At 34.6% G+C, this 19024-nt stretch overlaps 1 protein-coding gene across 1 annotated transcript in view; it reads right to left on the bottom strand.

The window, feature by feature from the left end:
* Nucleotides 1-18559, bottom strand: part of LOC103598589 — a 30158-nt gene extending 11599 nt beyond the window's left edge. Inside the window, exons 1-6 of the mRNA XM_008582607.1 lie at nucleotides 18501-18559; nucleotides 16633-16764; nucleotides 14538-14661; nucleotides 8777-8837; nucleotides 8628-8674; nucleotides 8175-8250 (exon numbers count right to left, since the gene is read on the bottom strand). Coding sequence (XP_008580829.1) covers nucleotides 8175-8182 — 8 coding nt within the window. The 5' untranslated portion in view covers nucleotides 8183-8250; nucleotides 8628-8674; nucleotides 8777-8837; ... (1 more) ...; nucleotides 16633-16764; nucleotides 18501-18559. The remainder of the gene's footprint in view (nucleotides 1-8174; nucleotides 8251-8627; nucleotides 8675-8776; nucleotides 8838-14537; nucleotides 14662-16632; nucleotides 16765-18500) is intronic.
* Between the last annotated feature and the right edge of the window lie 465 nt (nucleotides 18560-19024).

The following is a 19024-nucleotide window of genomic DNA, read 5'->3' on the forward strand; positions in this document are numbered from 1 at the left end:
CAGGTCAGTTCTTTGTGATCTCTGAGTAGGCAATTTAATTTATTAAGTGGTGAAAACAAACTGCATACATTTAAGAAGAGAATGAGAAGGTAAAGAAATGAAGGTGGTGATCACAATCAAGTTGTTTTTAAAAATCTGACAATAAATGCACCAAGAGGATGGAATTGTAGTTTATACAAGGGAGTAGAATCCAACAAAACACTTCTAGGTATGTTTGAAAGCAAAAGAAAAGTGGCAAGGGAGATTTCAGATACAAGAGTGGAAAGGGACAGTGACAGTGAGATCCTAGTGCTGAAAAAAATTATATTCTGGAGACATGGAATTTTTTTTTAAGGAAACTCTTTCTAAGAATGAGGCAACGATTACTAAAAAGGGAAGAAGGGTAGTGATATACAAGTGACAATTAGACTCTGTTGCCAGTAATCATAAACACTATCGTCAAGAGATCTAAATGGGGTAAAAGTAGAAAGCCAGTCTTAATTTAAGAATACAAAATGTATTATGTATAGCAGTTATTAGGGAAATGCAAATTAAAACCACAATAAGATACCATTTCAAATCTACTAGAAAAAAAAAATGACAGACAATAACAAATATTGGCAAGGATGTAGAGAAACTGAAACCCTCATTTTGAAAATGTTGGGCAGTTTCTCAAAAAGTTAAACATAAGTTTTTCATATGACCCATAAATTTCTCTCCTAGGTAAATTTCACCCATGAGAAGTGAAAACATATGCACACAAAGACCTCAGCATGAATGTTCTTAGCAACATTAACAATAGCCAAAAATTGGAAACAATAGCTGATGAATGGACAGACAAAATGTGGGATATATCCACATAATGGTATATTATTCAGCAATAACAGGGAATGAATACTGATACCTGCTATAGCATGGACAAACCTCAAAAACATGCTAACTGAAAGAAGCCAAACAAAAGGGACCATATGATTTCCTTTATATGAAATGTCCATAAAAGGCAAATCTTTAGAGACAGAAAATAGATTAGTGGCTGCATGGGGTGGGGGAACAGGAATTAACAGTTAATGAAATGAGAGCCCTTATTAGGGAGATGGAAGGGTTTTAAAACTGCTTTACGGCAATGGATGTACAACTTGGTAAATTTATTAAAAATCATTGAACTGTATCCTTGCAATGGGTGAATTATATGGGATGTAAAGTACCTAAATAAAGTTATTTAAAATGTTATGTATAATTCGGTTTGTCCACTTAAATAACCAACTTAAATTATTTAAGTTAAAGAGAAATTTACAAACTGATTTTAAATAATTTCATTTTTTTAACAAATAAAATTAGAATCCCTTATGCTTAATAAAACAGACAATAGTAAAACTCAGTAGAATCAAGTAACGTTCTCTGCATTTTAGTATTCCTGATTCTTTTGAGCAAATATAGAAGGCCCAAAGACAACGAGAACTGAAAATCACTGCTGAAAGAAATTAAAGAGGACACAAAAGGATGGAAAGACATTCCATGCTCTTGGATTAGAAGAACTAACATTGTGAAAATGTCCATACTACCCAAAGTGATCTACAGATTCAACACAATCTCCATCAAAATACCAATGACAGTCTTCACAGAAATAGAAAAATAATCTTAATGTTCCTATGGAACAACAAAAGACCCTGAGTAGCCAAGACAATATCATTTTAAAGTTTAAGAAAGCTTCAGAGTTTACTTGATCCAAATCCCTCAGTGCACTCTTGAGGTAACTTGTGACAGGAAAAAGGAAGACTTGAGCAAAGTTACATGGCAACTTAGTAGCAAAACTAGACAAGAACTCAGCTCTCCTGATTTCTAATCTAATACATGTTTCATTATACCATGCAACCTTCCACATTTTCAGAACAGAAACAGAAAAATTAGAAGCCCCAAATTCATGGGGCTGTATCTTTTGCTGTTCCTATAAATATTCTTGAGCTTCATTCTGGGAGGCAGTTAAGTTACATACTTGGAAACAGTTTGATTTTTTTAAGTCTTGCTTTTAAGATTTATTAGGTAAGATCAGAGAAGTGTTCAGGGTAGGGCTAATTATTCCCCACTATTTAGATAAGACCCTTTCTAATATAACCCAGCTCTGTGAGCTCCAAGTACTGCTCCCTCTAACCTTTTAGAAGAGTTCTTTCTCCAGCTTCAGACAGTTTGCTCGAATGCAGGGAGACCGACCTTCTGCAGACCTCCAAGGTGCTCCCTTTGGGCAGCTCTCTCCTCTCTAGTGCTAGCTGCCTTGGTCTCCCTGGGCTCTCAGTTCTGTCCCCTTAACTCAGGGCATGTACCTGGCTCCACCATGAGTCTGCCCTCCTCCTTTGCCATGACCTGGAAACTCTCTCAAGGCAGTTAAGCTGGGACAACTGTAGGTCATCTCATTTGTTTCTCATTTTTCAGAGATCAGTGTCCTTAGTTGCCTGATATTCAACCTCTTGAAAATTGTTGTTTCATATATTTTTTTGCTTTTTTAGTTCTTCGAGTTAGGAGGGTAAACCTGGTTCCTGTTACTTACTCTTGGCTAAAAGCAGAAGTCCCCAGTACTATCATTTTTTTCTACTCTGAAATCTTGGGTCTGAGAACTCTCTTACTTTATTAATTGGCTAATAATTAAAAATTCCTGTCTTTTTAATATCCTTGTTTTACTTTTAATGTTCTCATATTTAGAAGCACAATTAAATTCTTATAAATTATTTGGTAAGAAATATCTGGCAAAAGTAAAGGCTTGATTTAAGTATGATGACTTGACAAAGGCTCTCTCTTTAAGCAAACTTTAGTCAGGCTCTTCTGAGCCCATTTTCTGCTACACCGTTCTTGGGCCTTGTCCTCAAGAACAAGAATCCTGCTGAGTCAGTTTTGCTAGAATTTCCATCCTCGGTACCTGATCACCCTTAATATCTGATCAAATTCTTCATCTCCCACCATCCCTCAGGTGATGTCTCATCACCCTCTCCTGCTTTCGGCAAGAATCCTGCTAGGTTTGTATAACCAAAACTCCCCCTTACCTCGAGGTTTCCTCTTGGTAATTTTCAATCCACTGACCCCTACTCTGCTCCTTGGCTATAAATCCCCACTTGTTCTTGTACTCAGAATTGAGCCCAGTCCTATACTGAGGTCTCTTTCCCCTATTGCAATAGTTCCTGAGTAAAATCTGTTTTTTTACCACTTTAACTACTTCACACCTCTGGTTTTCTTTAACCCTGTTATGCCCAATTTTACATAAAAACACCTCTGGTTTTCTTTAACTCTATTATGACCACTTTTACATAAAAATCCTTTTATCACATATGTCACACTTAGAAACTGTAGCACTATGAACATTTAAACTGAAAATGGTCTCTCATCCCTTAATATTTTATAAGTATTAAACTAAAAAATTTAAAACACACCTTATTGCCATTGGCCTTAATTTTATATACTTCAAATAAAACTGTAGTGCTTATGTCCCATTTAAGACTCTCTATATTCCCTTTCTGCATACTAGGAATTTTTTTCTATAAAAGCAATAACCAGGGCCAATAAAATTTTGCTAGTTGCATTTTGGAGCCAAAGGGCACCTGAGAAAATCTCTTTTTAATTGCTTTCTTCGTGGAGTCTTGAAAGAATTTAACTGTGCCACTGCTATATTACAGGAAAGATGAGACTCAGTGATCACCCAACTTGGTTTTTCCATGGTTGAAAATATACAATTGAATTCAACACTTGAAACATGGTAGAACCACCCACATACACACTAAAACTATTTCCTTTGACTTAAATCTGAAACTTTAAAATGTCAACCTTTAAAGTACAATAGCTTTTTAATCAGCTGCATCAAACTGCTTCAAGTAAAATTCCCTGCTTTTTTCACATGAACTGCTAAATCAGGCTTCCACATCTTTTCAGTGCAATTTTAAAAAATCAACAATTGTAGGATTATACTTATATCTCTGTAAATTTCACCTTACTGGTTTTAGCTCAGTGTTCTGGCCTATCAAATTCGATTTTTAAACCTATGCTTGTTATCATAGTGATTTCCAACTGTGGACTTTTGGCAACAGAACAACTTTGAGTGCCTAAAAAAATAAAAATTCTTAGGTCCCTCTACAGAGATTTTGATTCACCAATTTAAGAGTGAGCCAAGGAAGTCTTCAATTAACAAGCCCTCAAGTAATTGCCAAACAACTACATTTGGGAATCACTGTTCTCTCATATTAGTTAATTCAAAGAATTAAAAACAGGTACTCAAACAAATACATATACTACTATGTTCATAGCAGCACTATTCACAATAACCAAAATGGAAACAGCCCAAATATCAATCAACAGATGAAGGGATATACAAACTGTGGTATACATGTACAATGGACTATTATTCAGCCATAAAAATTAATGAAGTTCTGAGACATGCTACAGTGTGGATGAACCCTGAAAACATTATTCTAACTGAAGGAAGCCAGACACAAAAGGTCACACGCATACTGTATGATTCCATTAATATGAAATATCAAGAATAGGTAAATCCATAAAAAGAGAACACAGACTTGGTGGTTGTCAGGGGATGGAGGAAGGGGCTAATATGGAGCAAATTCTTAATTGGTCCAGCGTTTCTTTTAGGGTGATGAAAGTGTTTTTTCCCTAGATAGAAGTGGTGGTTGCACAACATTGTGAATGTATTAAAACACCACTTAATTGTTCACTCTAAAATGGTTAATTTTATGTTATATATGAATCTCACCTCAAAAGAAAACCAACATAATTTGAGCCTGGTATTTAAGACATCTAGAAGGTTTAAATAGGTACTAGTAAGATAGTGATGTGGAGAAAGTAATATTTCAGCACATCCTTCAAACTATAAGAAAACAAAGTAGAGATTATTTGGTTCTAGCACTGAGAAAGGAAATAAAATTAACCCACAGCAGATGGGAATAGTATAGACCAGGGGTCAGCAAGGTAAGTGAGCAAGATGTCTGTTTTTTCAAGTAAAGTTTTATTGGAACACAGCCTTGCCCACTGGTTTATGTATTGTCTATGGCTGCTCTCACGCTACAATGGCAGATTTGAGTAGTTGTAACAGAGATGGCCTGCAAGCCTAAAATATTTACTATGTTCTCTTTTAAGAAACAGTTTGCTATCCCCATACAGAATATGCTATGTTTATGGCCAAAGACCCAAATTAAAAAGGCAAGAAAAAACAGTGAGCCCACAGTCATGGTGACCTGTGTGAAAGGTTTCTGGAGTATTCAAAGCTTTCAACTGTTAGAAGACATGAGTGGACAATGATTAGGTGTTTGTGAACCTAATGAGAAGAACATCAAGTGAACATTGAACCCATGACATGAAGGTATTTGGCTGTGATCTGGCTGGCTATAAAAATCTTTAGTAAAGCTTTAGAAGAAACCTGTTATTTTCTCCAAGTCCAAAATTCTCAATAAACACCAACCTTTGAAAGGATAGTAGATGGGACTTTCTGTGGGTCAGCCAAACTCTAGATCAGTGAAAATGTGTAAGCTGAACTAGAAATACCTTCTTTTTATGAGTGATTAATCGTAATGAGAACAAATTTTTTTTTTAAAAAAGAATTAGCAATTAGCTTAAAGGGAAGCAGAAAAATTTCACTTTGCTTTCATCTCCATTTACTGCTGAGCTCTAAAAATAGTTTAGAATAACCAGAAATCTGCACTTTCCCCTTTAAAAATTTTTTCATAAAAGCTATAACTTAAGGCTCTGAATTTAAAGACTCTGTAAGCAAGGATATAAATGAATAATGTCTACTTTTCCTATCTGATATATGAATTTCAAGAGCTCTCCAAAGCATGATCAGATCAAAGAACTTTCAGGAAAAGTTTAAAAAGGTAGAACAAATTCTCTTCAATTAAATTCTCTGTACTCCATACTGCATTCTCTCCTTATATGGATGTAACCCAATTATAGTGCTGGGTTAGGTAGAGGGATGAAACTAGGAGGAAAGGACTTAGGTGCTTCTTTCAATTTTGGAGCTTACAAAGTCTTTCTGAAATCTAACTTTCTGGAGTCAGGTTCTGCCTGGGGCACTGCTTTACTCCTATGTTATAAAGGATACTATAAGGACAAGAGAATCTCCTATGTTTTCACCTACTTAACGTTCTTTGGCTAAATTTACATTATCCCAGGATTTTAAGAGTAAAGCTTTAGGGAAGTAGGTCATGGTTAGGTGATGATTTGTATAAAATGGCAATGCTGCTTAGCTCAGTATCTTCAGATATTCTGCATAGAATAGCATAGATATTGGATTACTGCTTAAATTCTGGAAGGGTTAGAGTTAGAGTATCACTTACATTTTTCGTATGGTCATAGGAATGAACAAAGAGACCCTACAGTTTCCCGAAGGTGCTATCACATGTATCCTCTTTCCATTTATTGCCAAATATCTCCAACATGTGGTCTATACCTGCTCATTTTCTCACTTTTGCATTTTCTCTCCACTCTTTAAAAAAATATGTCTAGTTTAGAAAAAATAGCACTAGATAAATGTTAGATGACTTGAATTTACAGCCAAACTAATAGTTTGGTTATAATACTCATCATCTCAGAAGAAGAAAATTGCTTAAGAGTGGGAATGAACATAACAGCAAAATGGGAAATAAAGAGAATGAATGAGTCTAGGGTGGTGGTGAGGATACTGGAGATGGCTGGCAACAACATCTAAGAGGGGTGGGGATGCAAGTAAAACCTACTATCCACATGGCATGCTTCCTCACTTCCTTCAGGTCTTTAGCCACATGTCACCTTCTTTAGTCACATGTCACTTTCTCAGTGAGGCTTTTTCTGGCCATCCTTCTGTTGCTTTTTTTAAATTGAAACATAATTGATTATACATATTTGTTGGGTACAGAGTTGACTATCCATATTTGTGTACAATAAGTGATGATCAAATCGGGATAGTTAGCATATTTATCATTACAAAACGCACTCTGGCCATCCATCTAAATCTGAACCTTCTACCCATCACTCTGACATTTTCTATTCTCCTTCCCAGCTTCACTTTCTTCCATAGCATTTATCACCATCTCACAAGCTACGTATTTTACTTTCTTATTTAAATTGTTTATTGTTTGTCTTCCAACTAGATGGTAAGCTCCATAAAGGAAGGGGTTTTTAGTACGTTCTGTTAACTGCTATATCAGCAACACACAAAACAATGCCTAGAATATATCACACATTCAATAAATATTTGTTGAATGATTGAATTTAAGTCTCAAAGTGAATAAACAAATGAATTGTGCCCTAGCCCATCTTTTAAAATTTATATCCAAGTAATTTGCTTAATGAAGCTTTTTAATAAAGTGGGCACAGGCTTTCCTGTTGAAAAAATATGCTCCTCTATGATGATATGTAGTATGCAGTATAGACCTCAAGAAGCAACTATAGGTTTTATCTATTTACTATTAAAATGAATGGCTTAATATCCATTATGCTGCCATTTCTAAGTGGAGATCTTAAAATACTACAATAGATCATGATCAGTCAAGGAAGTCAAATCATTTACTTACTTAGGGTACATTTTTCAGTTTACTCAGCTTGTCAGCGCAGGAATTTGAGTTAATCAATTTATCTGGTCTACTGCATTTGTTCCCAATCCTAAACCTTTCAAAGATCAAATTCCTGAGTGCCCCCACCCCTCATACTAAACCTGTTAAATTAGTGGTTTTTATGGTGGGGTCCAGGAATTAGTCTTAAAACAATCTCAAGCTGATTCTGCTATACTGACAAGTTCAGAAACCACCATTCTAGAGGAGGCATCCCAAGGCTCCTCTTAATGGTAAAGGTGATTGACTGATAGTACCTATATACTTGAAGCTTTTCCACTTCAAAATACTTTCTTCCACACTCTATGACAAATTTAGGAGTTGGCAAAGTCTGAACTTTTTTTTTTTTTTTTACATATAACAGTGGTAGATTTGTGACTAACATTTTTTTAGATTAATTTTCTAAAACCTCTGAATATATTGAACACAAAAAAATTAGTTTTGGCCACTACTCAGCATGTCTTACTGATAGACAAATTATCTCTCTTTTGGTTTCTATGGCCAACAATGAGAGTAATAACAAAGGTTCATATTTAAGAGAACTGCAAAGGGAAGAAAAAACTTTACATAAGGGATAAGATTCTTGGATAGGATACAATTCACAAAAGGGTTCTAAATTACCTTCTCATGGGCCGAGTTTTGAGATCCTTTAAGTACACACAACCATCTATTTGATGACCCCGGGCCTCACCAAAAGCTAAAAATAATCAATGAAAGATTAATATTGAACAAATAAAATTAGTGAGATAAATTATGTTACAAGATCCTAGGATTTCTTTAACCAATTAACAGATATGTAATAAAATGATTTCTAATGGCAGCAGTGATGAGACCCTAAAAATCTATAGAGAAATATTTAATATTTTTAAGGTTCCTATTTTTTTTTTTTGAGTAATTGGCTATATTAAAAAGTCTACTTAAAATGTATTAAGTTGAAAAGTTGCTGATAGAAAAGCAAAATAACTTAGAATTTTAAAAAGGCCTTATTATCCATATGTGATCCATATTCACTTATACAACCCTAGACATTTTCATAACATTTGGCCTGCTTTTAGCTCAACTTTATAAAAATACCTTGAATTGCTGTATCTGGATCCCAGCCTTCAACATCAATAAGGTACCTGAATAAAAATATCATTTTAATTTAACAGAATAAGACTGAATTTAAAAATTTTCATCTCAAGAAGATAGATTTGAAAATATAGCACCTATATCATTCTTACCTACATATAAGGTATCCTGTTCTGTTAATTCCATTAGTGCAATGAACTCCAATGAGTTTATCTATAAAATGGAAAGAAACATCAAAAAGCATAAAAAAAAATAAGATCAGAATGGTACAATAAAAGAACATGTTTTATACATAATTTATATAATATGATAATTTTTAATAAAAATATCTGCCATTGGTAGAATTCTTAGTTATTAAATTTAAATCCAATATATTAGAGGGGCACTATCAAAGATTCAGGAAAGAAACAGGCTTTCCTTGTTGACCCTACAGTAGCAAACATGAATTTTTAGAGTTAATCAAATAAAAGACAATGTTCATATCATGTTCATGAATAATATACCTCAAACATTACTTAGGAATGAAATAACATTCAACTTACTTATTTGATCTTAATTACCTTTGGGTTCCATGAAATGTACCACTACTTTCTGGTTACTAAGAACGTCTATGTCACCATTTCTAAGCACATGCTCTGATACCACAATTGAAGAATTAAAAGTAAGATAAATCTTCTGACCTTTGTGGATGGACCAGGAACCTTTTTTTCATGGCCAGGGTGCTCTATCTTAAAGAGTTTCCCTATCCATGATGTTAAAATTTGAATATTTCCTTGAAGAAGACAGGTTTTCAGAGGCTTATTCATCTCTTGGTTATTATTTCTGAGGAAAATTTGCAATAAGATTTATGCTCTAGATTTTTTTTCTTCACTTGTAGATAGATACCTTATATTCACCTGTCATATCTTACCAACACCCTGCACTTCTTCTCAAAATTGTTGGTTTGCTGCCTCTCTGTCAGAACCACTTGTGAAGGTTCATGAAGCACTTGTTGAGGGTCTGCTAGGGTGTTTTTTCAAAAGATGGAAAGTTAAAACCCACATTTCCAGGTCTTTAAATTACTTTCAAATACCATACATATCTACGTGAACATATTCAGAATGGGCTTATAATAATAAATTTTAGAGACTTGTTTTCATTACCTGTTTTGTAGTTTGAATAGAATGGAATTTTTTTTGGAAACAGAACTACTTTATGGCATTTTATATGTATACAAATTATTTCTATTACACTTAGAAACTTTTCTGATATGTACATACTTTCTTCCCCCAAATATCTCTATATGGCTTTACATATTAAAGAAAAATAAGGGGAAGGTTTTCATTTGAGCAATACTAATAGCTGCAGTAATTCCATCTGAATCTAGCTGGTACCTCGATCAGTTCAGAGTCTAGCAGGGGAAGACAGACAAGTAAACAAAGCATTTATTATTATAAGACTATACAATAAATGCACACAGAGGTATCATAAGAGTATGTAGGAGAGAGCTCTTAATTTTACACTGGGGGAGAGGAGGTTTCGGAGGGAAAGTTGCAAAGAAACATTTAGATAATCTGGAAAAATGAGATGGAGTTCATTAAGTAAACAAGATTAGGAAAATATTTCAATAAGAGAATAGTGTGTGTAAAGGCAAGGAGTACAGAATGGGCATGGTGAACAGACATGTGAGACGTACGTGAAACAGCCTTATGAGGCTTTAGAAAGATGGCCAAGAACCAGGCCATGAAGAATCACTGGGTCACCTTAAGGAATTTGGTGCTCATAGGATGGGATGCCATTGAAGAACTTTAAGCAGGGAAGTGACCTGATCAGATTTACATTTTAGAAAGATAAATTAGCGGTAGTATGGAGGAATAATTGGTGGGAGGAGAGGCAAGAAACCTACTTAGAAAGCCATCATAATAAACCAGGCCAGGGAGGATGAGAGGAGAACTAGGGAAGTTGGGGATAAGAGAAGGAAGATTAAGAGTTCAGTTTTTGACATGTTCAGTTTTCTGATGCCAGTCGAACCCCTTGGTGAAGATACTAGACATCTATGAACACAGATATGGAACTCAGGAGAAAGGTTTGGGCTAGAGATAGAGATTTAGGAGGCTACAAGTGATTGATGCCACAGGAAAAGATGAGACAAAGTATACAGAATGAAAAGAGGGCTTAGGACAGAAACTTAAGAAACAACAGTCATCAAGGATTTGAACAGGAAAAATAAAAAGAGCTAGAGAAAAAAACTTAAAAACATTTAAGTAAGTAGAAGAAAATTAAAAACAAAACAGGAGAGATGGTTTAAGGAAGGAATGAATAAAAAAGGTAAAGCTTACGGAGAGTTCAAGCAAGATAAATATGAAAAACTATCCTTTGCATTTCTACAACATTCTAATTGAACAATCAGATCACATCAGGTTGTAAGTGACAATCTTGTCAATCCTGTTTCCATTTCTTCTAAAAGCATAATCAGGAGAGGAAGGAAACAGAGAATCAGAAATAATTAATGTTGCAAAACGGAAAAGAGTATTGTTTTAAGAGACAGGAATGGCTTGTGCATGTTTATATGTTGAAACTACACAGAGGTGAGAATAAATGAAAAAACATCCTGAAGAAGGCAGAAATGAAGAGAATATCCAGCAGAGCTAGAGGATTAGTCTGCTCTTCTTAAGGCAGAGGAAAGAAGGTGCAAATACAGATACAGATAAGAGTAAGTGAGAAAGGGATATCATACCTGATGTCCTCTATTTTCACTGAGTGTTACTGAGAGTGTGGGAGATGAGCGTGGTAGAGGTAGAGGAGAGGAGTAAAGATTTGAAATCAGATGAGTGAGCTGACTGCGGACAGGGAGAGGACTGCTAAGCAGCACTGACAACCTCGCTGAAACCCTTAACCATCAACCCCATCAGTGGCACTGAGCTTCACAGTAGAGGTATTTTCTCTAACATGCAAGAGAAAAGAAGGAGAGAATGAAATTCTGCCATTCATGACAACATGGATGAGCCTGGAGCAGATTATGTTAAATGAAATGAGCCAGGCACAGAAAGAGAAATACCCCAGGTCCTCACTCAAAAATGGGAGCTAAGAAAGAAAGACCACAACAAAATGTTTAACTTGCAGGAGAGAACAGACCTATAGTTACTAGAGGTGGAAAAGGGGGAGTGGAGTTAGGGAGTAACTGGGTAAGGGACACAAATAATAATAACGATTTGTAATGATGAACATGCTAATAATATTGATTTGATCATCACATACTGTACATAAATACTGATAGTCACCTCTGTACCCCATAAATATGTATACTCAATTATGTTTCAATTCAAAAATAAATTAAAAAACAAAAGAGAAGAGAAGGAGGATTGTTGGTTGAGTTTAGAGAATATTTCTTAAAGATCTATGGGTGACTAACTTTTGGGATAGGGATAAAAAAGGGGAATGTATCTTTTCAGCTATATACAAGGGTACTTCAAAAAGTTCATGGAAAGATTTGTATTGTCTTTTAATTCCATTTTTCCACACATTCATATGGAATTTTTCTTTTTACGGAATTTTTTTTTCCTCCACTTGTTTTTTAAAAGCAAGAACCTAAGGCCACGCCAGTGTTCTAATCCCCAAAGCATAAACTTTTTGATATTATAGATGAAAATGCAACTTTATACCGCTGGACAGAAACCAGTAGGAACAATGATCTATCTGATTCAGGAAATCTGTCTTCCCAAGATAAATAGGTGAACTAAACAGCAATTAGTCCCCCATCCCCTTTCCCTAATTTTAGTAGGAAATAAACCTAAAAAGCTGTTTCTGATTTGCTGGGAAAGACACAGTAAAAATTAGAAGCCCTGGGCCCAGAATACAGCTGTTGTCATTGGCATCAAACTGTTGCTATCAGCCTGAAACCCTGAAGCCAACTCTGCTTCTCAGGCTTTTGCTGAACAGCTAGTTAAAGAAGAGCCATTAGCAATGCATCTGCAATTAAGCCACTTCCTAAGAAGCCAGCCTGGTGTCCTGAAATTCTTCTTCCCTAGGGCCAGGAGACTAGGTAGTCAATACCAGTTTTATCCTTTTCCATCCGTTCATTCACCCTAAAAATGTGCTTCTTTTTCTTTTTACATTTCTGGACATAAAAATTTGCTTAATTCAGGAGAATCATGCAGGTTAAGTATGAGAGAACTGGAATCTGTTGTAATTATTTAGCCTATATAATTTGTTCTGTAACAAGAAGGTACAGGGAAACGATAATGAGAGGAAAGAATTTAAGAAAGTTAGAAGTGTTTGGAAAGCAGAATTGACATTATCAGCCAGACAGGATAAGGGACATAAATGGAACCCAGAGGGACTAATAGACTGGGAGAGAAAGGAAGGAATCCAGAGAGAATTAGATCTAGCGGGAATCAGGGGATGAGAAATCTTAAGAGTACAGGTGGTAGTGAGAGAAATTTATGCTAGAGCTATGCTGTCCATAAGCAGCATTTATTACCTACAGAGATTAATCTCAGGTATACTCTAGCTTACTAGCTTTGAATTTTAGTAGCTCTAATGATGCAGATAAGAGAGGAAATCACTAGATTTAAGACTTTGATGCTGCCAGATTACCTCTAAGGTATTGTGATATGTTGCGAAACCTCTACCAGAGATAAAAATAAATCACTGGCCATTAAAATTACAAACATTCGAATAAAACTTTACTTTTAAAAGCAATCTTTTAAAATTAGGAAAGTAATAAATGTTCATTGTAAAAAACAAAAAACAAACAAACCTGCTGAAACATAAGAAGTACAAATAAGAAAACAAAAATCAGAAACATCACTATTAACAGTGTGATGTATCAAGGCACTTAAAAAAGTTCATGGAAAGAAAAAAATTAGGAAAGTAATAAATGTTCATTGTAAAAAACAAAAAACAAACAAACCTGCTGAAACATAAGAAGTACAAATAAGAAAACAAAAATCAGAAACACCACTATTAACAGTGTGATGTATCAAGGTACTTAAAAAAGTTCATGGAAAGATTTGTATTATCTTTCATTTCTATTTTTCCACAAACTTTATGAAGTACCTTCGCATATCCTTTTGGTTATAATCACATGTGTTATCTATGAATAAAACTACGGAATGACACTGTCACTTGAAAATATCTCAAGCATTTTGTCAATCAATAAATACACTTATTTTTAATGTCTGACTATTATTACATCTGTGTATGTACTTGTCATAATTCATTTAATCAGTTCCACATTAATAATTTAACTGTTTTCAATTTTTCAATATCATAAACACATCAATGAACATCCTTATAAACACATGTTTACATATAGCTCTATTTATTGAGGAAGGATTCCCCCCAAAAAGATTCACAAATCTTAAAAGGATTGCATGTTTTTAAGTTTATCTTTCTTTTCTGTTTGAAACCAAACTCTACATCAAAAAGATTAAGATGCACATTACTTTAGGCTCCCTATCCTTTTAAGAAAAGTTATTTCTAAATCAATTTTAAAATACTGTTATTTTTAGGTGTTCTGAAGGTATTAGTATTTAAGGAATGCTATCAGGAATCTATTTGTAATGTAAATCATCACCCCTCAATTTTCGTTTTCTGAATACTTTATTTTCCCCAAGTCAAGTTTTCCTAAAGTGAGAAACATGCACACATTGTAATCTACAGAGAAATCTTTGATAGGGTCCTTTTAAATAGATATATTCAAGCAAAATATGTACATTAAATCATATTTAAGTGGTCTACAATGATTTTAAAGTGAGAGACATGCACACATTGTAATCTACAGAGAAATCTTTGATAGGGTCCTTTTAAATAGATATATTGAAGCAAAATATGTACATTAAATCATATTTAAGTGGTCTACAATGATTTCTACTAAAGTAATCTTTATCAATTAAGTAAAAATGTTTTGATATATTAAAGATTTTTAATTACCATTTTCTGCATTTTCCCAAAGAAACTCTCTGACCCATTTTTTGAACTGCAGAATAGTAGCATTATCAGGGACTTCAAGTCCAACAGTGTAAAGTTTTTTATAATTAATATTTTTAGGTAAGTCCTAGAAACAAAGGAAAATAGGATGTAACAATTATAAGTTATTAAAAACAAATTCTTCAATCTAGTAATACTCACAAATCAGTATTTTTAAGAATAAGGTATAATGATTATACAAAAGCACACTTTAGATCAAATTGTGTAGAACTCTTTTGTAGTCTACATGAAAGAGGCTATAAAAGTAAGCCCAATTCCCAATGGCCAACAATGAGTTAAGGATTTAAGTGATTAACCAGACACAGGGCCAACCTAATATACAAGCTTAAAGTATTAACTCCACAGGTGGTATTAGGATTCTAAATGTTAGCTTAGGCTATGTTTAGTAAGCCTGTTTTAAAGTCGTTACATGTTTCCCTGACTGATTCTAAAATTTGCAAGAGTCTAAAGTGGAGGCTTTAAGAATAAAAGTCTGGGCTAATTCCATCATTTTAAGTAAAATCAATTAACCAATTAGTGACAGTCAATTAAAGAATGCCAAAGTTGGTGATGAGTATAATTGCATAAGATCAGTTCCTAGGAGCAGATAATGTAGTTGGAAAAGTTAGGATATAGACCCTTGAACAGTCATATGCAAAATAAAACAAATGGTTATATTCTCAACAGTTTAGTAGTGGCAGTAAATCCTAAGCCTTGAAATGTAGGTAGATTTTTGGACAGGGATGGGGTGAACAAAATTCAAAGTTTATGGAAGAATTAGAGGCAAAGAATCAAGAATGAACACAGCATGTTCATAGGACAGTGAAGAGGTACACCTGACTACAAAAGATGGTATGCTGTAAAGGACTGAAAAGAGCAGGATAAGAAGGGAGCCAAGTAAATTGGGCCATGAAAGACCGGGAGAAGAGTTTGAATATTGTACATTAAAAGGCACATGGAAGGGCAGACAGAACTGAAGAGGTTGTTTTTAGGAAGGAACTGGAATTGGCAATAATTATGTTTAAGGACAGCTAGTCAAAAAATGAAAAAGACAAACTGCTGAATAATCAGGTAAAGGACGTAAAAAATTTGAGACACATTTTAGAGGAAAAAAATCTATAGGTTTTAGTGCTTGACTTGATGCAGGGTACCAGGAAAATAGAGGATATCAAGGGATTTGAATCTAACTGATAGACTAAATAGGGGTATTGAATCTATCAGTTAGATTCAAATCCCTTGATATCCTCTATGCTTTCAGGAGAAACAAGGAAGCTAATTTGTATTTTTGAGAAGGAGGAGAACAGAAGTAAAGAAAAATGGTATGTTAAGTTTCTTGTATGTTGAAGTATCACATGGTAGTAAGATACCCAAGACAAAATGTTACCTAATCAGGGTAGGAATGACATGTGACACCTTTGGTGGCACCAATCCAATCAAACAGCAGGATCTAAAACTTATTTTACTCCAGAGCAGGGTTTTAAAACCTTTGCTCTCCAAAGTGTACCTCTATCTCTAAGACTGGGAGTAAAGAGTGGAGGACTGGAAAATGATGATGAGGTCTAGTGGACTGAGTCTGGATCCTCAATCTCCTGCTTCAACCAGTACCACTCTAATTTATCTGCTTTCTATAATGAACTTCAGAGCAAGATTTAATTGAAAAGATTTTGCTACTACACAAAGTTCAAAAACCACTGTTGTAAAGTAACACCCATCTCACATTTTCTTTTCTTTATCTCTTTTGTTTTCTTTTTCATCATAGTCCTCTTTCCCTCTTTTGTTTTCCTGCCCCCTTTTTGCTTTTCCTATTTCCAAGTACATTTTTTTCTTCTAGTTATTTTGCTTCCTTAAAAGAATAAAATTCAGAGGTTTTTTTCTCTGCACAATCCATCTAAAAATCATGTAAAGGACCAAAAATATTGCTAAGCAATTACTCATGGGAAATTCTAAAATTTATATTAAAATAACCGAGACTATCTTGATTCACTTTCCAAGTGCAGTATTCAAAAAAGCCTTTCTACTAAGACCCACCCATGATAACAAAATACATTTGCAACTTTACCTTAACTTCATAATATCTTGTGGTATATGTTAAATCAATAATTAACCCAAGCTCCACATTTAGTGCTTTTATTGCACTAATTAAGTCTTTTGGTGTAAACTTCTGGGCTGGGGTAAGTCTCTGATTAACTGCCTATGACAAAAAACAAACAATAAGGTTATAAAACGCAGATAATATGTGAAAACTCAACACAGAACAAACAAGAAAGAGAAAAAACATAACAAGGTAAAAAAGAATTGGTGAAAAACTTCACAATGTAAGAACACTGAAAAAGCTTTTAACTTTTTAAGTGTTGTACAAAAAGCCTAAATAATTTTCATCCTTTGCCTCAGTGATTTGACATCTTAGAAATTATTCTAAGGCAATTATCAGAGAAGTGGGGGGGGAAGAGTTTGGGTACCACTGTACCATTATTTATAATATAAAAACATCAAAATATCATGTGACCCTTAAGCATCATGTTTCTCAAAGACTAATGATATGGAAAAATTTTCAAAAACTTAAATGAAGGGTCGAGCCCGTAGCACACTTGGGAGAGTGCGGCGCTGGGAGTGCAGCGATGCTCCCGCCGCGGGTTCGGATCCTATATAGGAATGGCCGGTGCACTCACTGGCTGAGCGCGGTGCGGGCGACACCACACCAAGGGTTGCGATCCCCTTACCGGTCACAAAAAAGACAAAAAAAAAAAAAAACTTAAATGAAGAAGACCACATTACGAAACTTTTATTTATAGTATTATCCTGATTTGGGGGAGGGTGTTGGGGGGGGGGCAGGAAAATAATTTCTTGAAAAAAACATATCACCATTTTAACCATGGAAGTTCAGTTGTTTTTTCTACTATACTCTTACTTTTCTATATATTTTCCATTTTTTTCTACAAGGATAATTTATTATTGATTTTAAATAAGAAAAATTTGTTATTCCTAGGTGCTGTTTGCTTTGTATTCAGGTTCACCTAAAGAAAACTAATTAAAATTTGCTACCATCACCCTGTTAAATATACCAAGTGGCATCTGCCTCTGCACAACTTCATTCTATATTCAGATTTACAACTCTGCCCAAAGACTGCTTCCAAAGACTGAACAAAAATTAAATGTAAGAGCAGAAATTGAACTAGCTGCAGTAAATGCAGCTGCAAATAAATATGTAAAGCAGATACTTCTCTCATGAATTATCAAGGGCTGAATATGTATGACTTGAGGGTATTCTTCAAGCCCTTCCCTCACTTTTCTTCTTTGTCATAAAATAATTCCATCCAGGGACAAAATTAGGGTCTTTAACTATACTAAATAGGAAAGGAAAAAAAAATTCAGAAATAAGTCAAAGTCTTGGATCCTGTAGCTGAAGCCAACCCTGTCAGTGACCTGCCCATTACAGCTTAGCATGTTCCAGGGAATACCATAGTTTCCTACTGAAAGCACCTGGGACTATCTGCCCGAGGGCTTTCTCTTGTCTGTGTGCACAGGGTAGGATAAAGGGGGAAGGGTTTGAGAGTGGGGGAAGTGACTGCTACTGGGCACAGGTTTTTTTGGGCATGGGTAATAAAAATCCTCTAAAATTGTGATGACAGCTGCACAACTCTGTGAATATACTAAAAACCATTGAATTGTATATACTTTGAATAGGTGAATTTCATGGTATGTGATTACATCTCAATAAAGCTATTATTAAAATTTTAGTTCAAGCTACTATTCCCTTGTACAAGCATGAACAATAAATACATGTGTGAAAATGTTTGTAGTTTCCTCTATAATGTCAAACATGTGCTGGAAACTTATACTCACATATTTTTACAAAAAGCATGACATGGGTCATGTTAGCCTCAGTTCTTCTCTTTGTGAGACAGATTAAAAAAACAATGTACATACCCCCTTTAAAGGAACTTTAAAGGCAATAAATCGGGTCCCAGGTAGAGGATGTCCAATTGGTATCACAGTCCTCCACCTGCAATGAAAATAAACTACAGTTGTAACAAAAACTCTTATGATTCAAGACGGTAAACAAAGAAACCATTTTTTAACAGAGCTTATTTTGTTGATTAGTTGCTTTCTTAGTTCTATCATACATGAAATTTTTAATTTATTGCTTCCTCTAAAAAAAAAAAAAAACAAAAAGAAAACCTAAGATTCTAAATATACAAGTTACAGCACTTGTACAGTAAATAAGGTAGTGCCCATTTCAATACCCCAAACAACGTTTTTGTTTTCTCGTGCAACAGTACGAGAAGGAAAATAGTTTATGAATTTTAGATCACTGTTACTATTTAAATATTAAACAGAGTGGTAATATGAGAGGTCTTCAAAAAGTTTGTGGAAAGATTTGTATTATCCTTCATTCCATTTAACCATGAGCTTTTTGAAGTACCCTTGTAGGTATTAAATGTGGGAATAAT

The sequence above is a fragment of the Galeopterus variegatus genome, unplaced genomic scaffold, assembly GCF_000696425.1.
Source record: "Galeopterus variegatus unplaced genomic scaffold, G_variegatus-3.0.2 Scaffold2680, whole genome shotgun sequence".
NCBI lineage: Eukaryota > Metazoa > Chordata > Mammalia > Dermoptera > Cynocephalidae > Galeopterus > Galeopterus variegatus.